We start from the raw sequence: 9,691 nt of genomic DNA, 5'->3' as shown, positions 1-9,691 counted from the left end.
ATTGTTTTTGTTTGTACAAAAACTTTTTAGTTTAATATAATCAAAACCATTTAGTTTACATTTTGTAATTTTCTCTAACTCTTGCTTGGTTTTAAAGTCTTTCCTTTCCCACATATCTGACAAGTAAACTATTCTGTGTTCACTTAACTTGTTCATAGTTTCCCTCTTTATATTCAAGTCGTTCACCCATTCTGAATTTATCTTGGTGTAGGGTGTGAGATGTTGATGTAAACCTAATCTCTCCCATATTGTTTTCCAAATTTCCCAGCAGTTTTTGTCCCAAAAGTTGGGCTCTTTGGGTTTATCATACATTGTCTTGCTGATGTCATTTACCCCAAGTCTATTCCATTGATCCTCCTCTCTGTCTCTTAGCCAGTACCATATTGTTTTGATGACTGCTCCTTTATAGTATAGTTTAATATCTGGTACTGCTAGGCCCCCTTCCTTCACATTTTTTTCATTATTTCCCTTGATATTCTTGATCTTTTGTTATTCCAAATGAAATTTGTTATAGTTTTTTCTAATTCAGTAAAGAAGTTTTTTGGTAGCTTGATAGGTATGGCGCTAAATAGGTAAATTAATTTGGGTAGAATGTTCATTTTTATTATGTTAGCTCGACCTACCCATGAGCAATCAATGGCTTTCCAATTGTTTAGATTCAGTTTTATTTGTTTGGAAAGTGTTTTGTAGTTGTTTTCATATAATTGCTGTGTTTGTTTTGGTAGATAGATTCCTAAGTATTTTATATTGTCTAGGGTGATTTTAAATGGTGTTTCTCTTTCTACTTCTTGCTGCTCTAGTGTGTTGGAAATGTATAGAAATGCTGATGATTTATGTGCATTTTTTTTGTATCTTGCAACTTTGCTAAAGTTGTTGATTATTTCTACAAGCTTCTTAGTTGATTCTCTAGGATTTTTTAAGTAGACCATCATATCATCTGCAAAGAGTGATAACTTAGTCTCCTCCTTGCCTATTTTGATACCTTCAATTTCTTTTTCTTCTCTAATTGCAACTGCTAGTGTTTCTAGTACTATGTTGAATAATAGAGGTGATAATGGGCATCCTTGTTTCACTCCCGATCATATTGGGAAGGCTTCTAATTTATCCCCATTGCAAATGATGTTTGTTGATGGTTTTAGGTATATACTATTTATTATTTTTAGGAAAGGTCCTTCTATTCCTATATTTTTCAGTGTTTTCAATAGGAATGGATGCTGTATTTTGTCAAAGGCTTTTTCAGCATCTATTGAGATGATCGTGTGATTTTTGTTTGTTAGACTATATGGTCAATTATGTGGATGGTTTTCCTAATGTTGAACCAACCCTGCATTCCTGGTATAAATCCCACCTGATCATGGTGGATGATCTTCTTAATTACTTGCTGGAGTCTCTTTGCTAGTATTCTATTTAAGATTTTTGCATCTATGTTCATTAGGGAGATTGGTCTGTAGTTTTCTTTCTCTGTTTTTGATCTCCCTGGCTTTGGAATCAGTACCATATTTGTGTCATAAAAGGAATTTGGTAGGACTCCTTCTTTGCTTATCATATCAAATAATTTGTATAGTATTGGGATTTCTTGTCCTTTGAATGTCTGATAGAATTCACTTATGAATCCATCAGGCCCTGGCGATTTTTTCTTAGGGAGTTCTTTGATGGCTTGTTCAATTTCTTTTTCTGATATGGGATTACTTAGGTATTCTATTTCTTCTGCTGTTAATCTAGGCAGTTTATATTTTTGTAAATATTCATCCATATCTCCTAAATTGTTATATTTATTGCCATATAATTGGGCAAAATTCATTAGAGGTGAGGTTTCCCTTTTCATCTTTGATACTGTCAATTTGGTTTTCTTCTTTCCTTTTTTTTATTAGATTGACTAGTACTTTGTCTATTTTATCTGTTTTTTCAAAGTACCAGCTTCTAGTCTTATTTATTAATTCAATAGTTCTTTTACTTTCGATTTTATTAATTTCTCCCTTGGTTTTTAGTATTTCTAATTTTGTTTCCATCTGGGGATTTTTAATTTGCTCGCTTTCTAATTTTTTGAGTTGCATGCCCAATTCATTAATCTCTGCCCTCCTTAATTTGTTAATATATGCACTCAAGGATATAAATTTCCCCCTGAATACTGCCTTGGCCGCATCCCACAGAGTTTGGTAGGATGTCTCATCATTGTCATTTTCTTCAATGAAATTGTTGATTGTTTCTATGATTCCTTCTTTGACAAATTGGTTTTGAAGAATCATATTATTTAATTTCCAATTAGTTTTTGATTTTCCTGTCCAGGTGCCCTTACTAATTATTATTTTTATTGCATTATGATCTGAGAAGGTTACATTTATTATTTCTGCTCTTTTGCATTTGTTTGCAATGTTTCTATGCCCTATTACATGGTCAATCTTTCTGAATGTACCATGTGCAGCTGAAAAGAAGGTGTATTCCTTTTTGTCCCTATTTATTTTTCTCCACATATCAATTAAATCTAATTTTTGTAGGACTTCATTCACCTCTCTTACCTCTTTCTTATTTATTTTTCGGTTTGATTTATCTAGATCTGAAAGAGGAATATTTAGATCTCCCACTAGTATGGTTTTACTCTCTATTTCCTTCTTGAGCTCTGCCAGTTTCTCTTTTATGAATTTGGATGCTATGCCACTTGGTGCATATATATTGAGCAGTGTTATTTCCTCATTGTTTATACTGCCTTTAATCAGGATGTAATGACCTTCCCTGACTTTTTTAATCATATCTATTTTTACTTTGGCTTTGTCAGAAATCATAATAGTCACTCCTGCCTTCTTTTTCTCATTTGGTGCCCAAAAGGTTTTGCTCAAGCCCTTAACCTTAAACTTGTGTATGTCCACCCATCTCATATGTGTTTCTTGTAGACAACATATGGTAGGATTTTGGTATCTAATCCACTCTGCTATTTGCTTCCGTTTTATGGGCGAGTTCATCCCATTCACATTCAGTTGTGCATTTGCTGACATTTTCGTTTCCTCTCCTATTCCTACCCCTTTTCCTTAAACTATATCCTTTAAAACCAGCGGTTTGCTATTAAGACCCTATCCCTTATCCCCTCCCTTGACTGACTTCCCTTCCTATCCCCTTCCTTATTCCCCCCTCCTTTTTGTTTTTAAAGGCCTTATGAATTCCCTCCCCCTTCTTCTCACCTCCCTTTTTTTGACCTCCCCACTCCCCTGCTCCCCTTGGTTTATCCCCTCTGACTTTCTCAGAAGGGTTAGATAAGAGTTTTATGTCCCAATGGATAGTATAGCTACTCTTCCCTCTCTGGGTTGATTACACTGAGAGTAAGGTTTGATTATTACCTCTTAATACTCTCTTCCTCTCCTACTTATAATAGTATTTGTCCCCTCTCCTTCCCATACCCTCTTTGTGTGTAATAGAATATCCTATTTTTCTTATTCACTCAAGTTTCTCTTGGTGTCCCCTGCTATTCACCCCCTCTTTCCCATCACCCATGTCATCTTAGATTATTTAGTGTTCCACCCTCACCCTGTGAATTATTCTTCTGATTACTATAATAGTGGATACTATAATAGTGAATAGAGTTTACTACAGAGAATTATACATAACATTTCTCTACATAGGAATACAGATAATTAGATGTTACTGAGGCCCTTAGAAAGGCAAATTTAAAAATTATAAGTTTTCTTTCTTTCCCCTCTGTTTCTTATTTACCTTTTCATGTTTCTCTCGATTTTTGTGGTTGGATATCAAACTTTCCATTTAGCCCTGGTCTTTTCTGTGCAAATACTAGGAATTCTTCAATTTTGTTGAATGCCCATACTTTCCCCTGGAAATATATAGTCAATTTTGATGGGTAGTTGATCCGTGGTTGTAGGCCCAGCTCTCTTGCCTTTCTGAATATAGTATTCCAAGCCTTAGGGTCTTTTAGCGTGGAGGCTGCCAGATCCTGTGTGATCCTGATTGGTGTTCCTTGATATTTGAATTGTCTCTTTCTGGCTTCTTGTAAGATTTTTTCTTTTGCTTGAAAGCTTTTGAATTTGGCAATAATATTTCTAACTGTTTTCTTCTCTGGATCGAATGTAGTGGGTGTTCTATGAATCCTTTCAATGTCTATATTGCCCTCTTGTTGTAGGACTTCAGGGCAATTTTGCTGAATAATTTCTTTTAGTACTGAGTCCAGGTTTCTATTAATTTCTGGTTTTTCTGGAAGACCAATTATTCTCAAGTTGTCTCTTCTAGACCAGTTTTCTTGGTCTGTCACACTCTCATTGAGATATTTCATATTTCCTTCTATTTTTTCAGTCTTTTGACTTTGTTTTATTTGTTCTTGTTGTCTTGAGAGATCATTAGCTTCTAATTGCTCGATTCTAGCCTTTAGGGACTGGTTTTCGGCTATAATCTTTTGGTTGTCCTTTTCAATCTGGTCATTTCTGGTGTTCAATTTGCTTATCAGTTCATTTGATTTCTGAGCCTCACTTTCCAATTGCAAGATTCTACCTTTTAAACTGTTATTTTCTTGCCAGATCTCTTCCATCTTCCTCAGAATCTCAGTTTTGAACTCTTCCATAGCTTGTGACCCGTTTTCCTTATTTGAGGAGGGTCCGGATGCTTGTTTGTTCTCCTACTCTGTTTGCTCGGTTGTCTGAATTTTCTCTGTGTAAAAGTTGTCGAGTGTTAAAGACTTCTTTTTCTTGTTGTATAGCTTTCTCTTCTGAACTTCCTGAGTCTGGGTAGCCATCTAGCTTCTTAGCTTTATCCTTGCCGCGGTCTTTTGGCTCCTGAGGTCTGAGTTCTGGTTTTTTCCAAGGTCAAGCCCCCTGGTGGACCCCCTTGCTTGATCCTCTGCTGGAGGTTCCTTTACAAGTCTCAGGGCGCTGCTTCCACAGTAGTATACCCGTCTACGCTGGTTCCCCACGCAGGGTTTCAGAGCTTTGGCTCGTGGCTGTGTCTGCCTCCACCCACGCCTCCGCCACGCCTGCGCTCTCCTGCGCTCAAATTTTGGGTGCGTTCTTTGGCTTTTTGGGGTCCCAAATCTTGCTGTTCTCAGGAACAGGCCCTGTAGCTGCCAGTGGCTCGATGGGTGCCCCAAACTTGCTCTATTTCTTTTTAACTGGCTTCGGCGCTAAAGGTGGTGTGTGTGGAGGGGGTGGGGGTGGGGTGGTTGCTCGGCCTGGGATTTAGTGAGAGCTGTTTCACCCCTTTATAGCATGGAAATGTCCTGATTCCATGTACCTTCCCTGCTATAGGTGCTGTGTGTGGAGGGGGTGGGGGTGGGGCGGTTGCTCAGCCCGCGATTTAGTGAGAGCCCTTTATAGCCTGGAAATGTCTCGATTCCACGTACCTTCCACGCTGTGCCCTGTTGTGGGGTTCCTCCGTTCGTCTGGACTTGTTTTTATGTCCCCTTGAGGAGTTTTGTGTGTTTTGGTCAGGAGAGGTTAAGAGCTGCTTTTTACTCTGCTGCCATCTTAACCCGGCTTTTTTTTCCCACATTCACATTTAAATGTGTTTTACACCCAATAAAGAACTCTTCACAACAACCTTTTGAAGTACTTTTTGTAAACATCATTTCCATTTTACAGATGGGGAAACTCATAATCAACTCTTTAAAAGTTTATGCCCTGGGGGGCATCTGGGTGGCTCAGTGGATTGAGAGCCAGGCCTAGAGATGAGAGGTCCTAGGTCCAAATCTGGCCTCAGACACTTCCTAGCTGTGTGACCCTGGGCAAGTCACATGACCCCCATTGCCTAGCCCTTACCACTCGTTTGCCTTAGAACCAATACACAGTATTGACTCCAAGACAGAAGGCAAGGGTTTCAAAATAAATAAATAAAGCAAAAGTTTATGCCCTTTGTTGGATTACCCATTAAGTTCCTGTTTCCTGAGATATTATTTCATGTACTGAGATGGAAACTTTAGTTTCATTAGTATTATGGAACTAGTTGGCATTGTAGCTTACTAAATCCCTCAAATACTCTGAAATTAAGTGGCTTGTCCACAGTCCCAGAGACAGTTTGTTTTAGAGGTGGAACTTGAATCCAGGGTTTCCTTATTCTCTGAGTCTTGCTCTCTATAATTTTCTATGCTACCTCTTATAGCGAATAGACAGAAAGAAGTCATTTTCTCCAACGGAAGAGGAAATTCATCCTTTAAAATACCGAAATTCATAAAATAATTAAATTCTTATGTAGACTTTTAGAAATAAAGGATAGGGTGTTCAGCAATAAAGATTACTGTGGAATGACTAATAGACAAAATCGCATTGTTTGAATACTGTCTGTTAATTTTACTGGTACATATCTGTGTAAATCTCACACATATATACATATACGTGTGCATGTAGGTAATAAAAGTTTTTAAAAAGCTTTGCACAGTTCCTGGCAAGTGCTTAATAAATGCTTGTTGTCCTAGGCCATATAGTGGATATCCTTGGTCATATAGTAGATAAATAGTGGTCTGTCTGGTCCAGAGTCAGGAAGACTTGATTTCACATTTCCTTTCTGATACATACTAGCTATATGACCTGGGGCAAGATACTTAACCTCTCAGTGACCCACACAATGGATTAACACTATAAGTTGCAGAATAGGTGCTGATCTGCTTTGACAAAATCATAGGTTTGATCTTTTAAAAGAGTGGGTTTTTAAAATTATTGCCAGGAGACTGATATTTCTTGGCATATCTTTTTAAAAAATGTGTATGTGTGTATATATATCTCTGTATCTCTCTCTCTATATATATGTGTGTGTGTGTGTATGTGTGTGTTTGTGTGTGTAACTCATGCTAATAAATTATGTTTTTGTAGATTTTTCTCCTAGTTTTATTTAAATATGAATCAATACAATTTTTCTTGTAGTTTGTGATACATGTTAAAATTACATTTTAAAATATTAAAGCAGATATTTCCAAAATCTTGAATTTTTTTTCTCTAAATTTCACTACAGGGGTTTTCAAGGATGTCTTCAGAGATAGGACGGGAAAAGAGTCAGGATTGGGGCTCAGCAGGTCTTGGAGGAGTGTTCAAGGTGGAATGGATACGGAAAGAAAGTCTTCCTTTTCAGTTTGCACACCACTTACTCAATCCTTGGAATGACAATAAGAAAGTACAAATAAGCAGAGATGGACAGGTATATTAAATATTATTTATTTTGGTATTTTTGGTATTATAGAAAAATTCTTTTTCCTCTTTCTATTGCCCAGCATTTGTTTCAAAGATTAATGCTATTGTATTGTATTTACATGTAGGAAATTGTGGATTGTATTAAATTCTATGAACTTTTGAGATGGTTATTCTATCATTATTCACGTTTTATAGATGGGAAAACTGAAAATTAGGTTAATGCTATTGTCATATTAATTTCACTAACTTTATTACTACTAATGAGTTTTTCAGATTTAATTTGTCATTTTGCTAAATTATGGAATCTTTCAATAGTTCTGCAAAATTTTTTTTTGCCTTTCTAATTTCTTGGAATATTTAGTCAAGAAGATACTTTAGAGACTAAACATGAGCCTTTGATCAAATTCTTAAAGATGAAAATAATCATTTATCTTTTGCATGGTTTAATCATCATTATAAAATAAGTCTAGAAATTATTTTCCTTTTAAGTATATGATAGTACTTTAAAGAAAACAAAAAAAAAGATTTGGAAGCTTATCTAATAACTTTTCAAATCAATAGAATGGTTTCTTCTGTAAATGAGTATCTTCTAGGTTAGTTTGCTTTTTAGAAAAAGGACTAATGGGATAATCTTTTGCATACTTTGGTTTCTATTCATTTAAAAGATAATATTTTATGTTTGCAAGGTTTAATACTATAAACTGATTTAAATAATAGAGGCAAAAATAGTTTCTCTTTAAGTAAAATGCCAGTACACATTTTGAAGTACAGTAACCAAGCTTAGTAGATCTGGAGATGAAAAGGATATTAGAGGTCCATCTGAGCATATTTGTATTTTTACTTAATAATATTATTTTTTAAAGAATTGTGAATAATTTTTTCTAGACACAATTAAAAATGTTATGTGTTAAATATTTCACTTTTTAAACACATACTTATTATACAACCTAACAATAATGAGCTTTGGCTTCACTGACCTCCTTAATATGTTGTTTTTAACTCTTAAATCCTTTTTTCCATTTTTCAGTTAAAACAGTCACTTTGTAGGGTTATTAATGCTGAAAGTTAGCCTCTTGAATTTTGGGTAGATAGTACATGTAATACCTAGCTGATGTTTATCTATGCTTTAAAGTTTACAAAACCCTTTTCATTTTTTAAATCTATGCAATGACCTCACAATAGCTCTGTGGGGAAGGTATTATTTTTGGCTGTCATCTCTATTTTAAAGATGAGGAAACTAAGGCTCAGAGAGATAATAATGATTTGTCATTAGGCATTCGGCTAGTAAATGTTAAGAGATTTGAATCTAGCTGCCTGACTCCCTTTAGCACATATCTGTAAATTGTATTTTTCATGGATCTCTCTTGTCTACCAAATATATGCCAAACTCTTTATTCTAGCATTCGACACAATTTTACCCGATCTCTCTAGCAGTGTCTCATACTATTTTCTTTTCATATACTCATTGGTGTAGGCAAACTGAATAATCTGTCATCCCGAGCCACTTTGTTCCTTTGCTTTTTAACTCTTTCTGTCAATTCCTGGGATTCTATCCTCTGTCTCCCATCCTGATCTTTGTTGAAATTCTACCTAGCCTTTAAAATCCAACTCAGATGCCTCCCTTTTTTATGAAGCCATCCCATCTCCTTCCCCCCTTATATATTTTTCAGATAATATTGTATTATTTGCTTTGCTAAATCTCCCCATCCCACTTTAATTGGGAAATATAAGCTCCCTAAAACCTGAAACTGTGAGGCATTTAAACATTTGTGTTTCTTCTACTCTAGTATAGTGTTCTATATGTAGCTGACATTTAAATGTTTGAAATTGAAGTTTCTTAATTTTCATCAGTCCTTCACATATTTTGATGTCTATCCCAAGAGAAAAATGTTACTTTCCTTTGTGTTTAATTTTTATTATTTTTCACATAGGAATTGGAACCCCAGGTTGGAGAACAACTCTTACAGTTATGGGAACGTATTCCTCTAGGAGAGAAAAATGCAACTGATTGACATTTAGCTTATGGTAGCATACTTTGAGGTATTGTTGAAGTTTTCTAAATACTGACTATTTTATGTTGATAAAGGACTTAAGCTAAATATTTTAAGTCATTTTTAAAAGTGCTTTAAATGCTAAAAAATGTCATATCTGTTTATGACCACTGGATGCACTGACTTGCAAGAACTGAAGGTGGGGGTAATGACTAATGACTGGGTCCTTGTAATTCATGATCTTGGTCTAGAATCACCTTCTCACAACAGAGAAAAGGATAATTTTGATTTTTGAAGATCATAGTGAATGATCATAAAGTGTATGTTGGCAATGTTTTTAATTGAACAAAACTGGAATAAATTTGTTTCTTCATTTGAAATTGAATGGCCCTTATTTTATATGTTTGAAATTTTTAAAAAATTTGCAGTTATTTAAAGCATTGAAAAGACTGTTATTGATAACTTTTAGAGTAACAAATTATTTTCTTTCTGAAAAGCCCTTAATCATACATAAATCTGGGTAAAGCTTTTAGGATTTATATTTTTCTGCTGAGAACATAAATTCTCAAGATGTCACTGTAACACTTATAT

General features: G+C 35.2%; 1 protein-coding gene across 1 annotated transcript in view; it reads left to right on the top strand.

Moving 5' to 3' along the window:
* Window positions 1-9,480, top strand: part of YTHDC2 (YTH domain containing 2) — a 92,678-nt gene extending 83,198 nt beyond the window's left edge. The window contains exons 28-29 of the mRNA XM_044662327.1: window positions 6,934-7,116; window positions 9,041-9,480. Of these exons, the coding sequence (XP_044518262.1) occupies window positions 6,934-7,116; window positions 9,041-9,121 (264 nt within the window). The 3' untranslated portion in view covers window positions 9,122-9,480. The remainder of the gene's footprint in view (window positions 1-6,933; window positions 7,117-9,040) is intronic.
* Window positions 9,481-9,691: the final 211 nt, after the last annotated feature.

This window comes from Gracilinanus agilis, chromosome 1, assembly GCF_016433145.1.
Source record: "Gracilinanus agilis isolate LMUSP501 chromosome 1, AgileGrace, whole genome shotgun sequence".
Taxonomy (NCBI): Eukaryota; Metazoa; Chordata; class Mammalia; order Didelphimorphia; family Didelphidae; genus Gracilinanus; species Gracilinanus agilis.
Note: the sequence above shows the minus strand (reverse complement) of the source record. Positions and strands in the feature narration are given on the sequence as shown.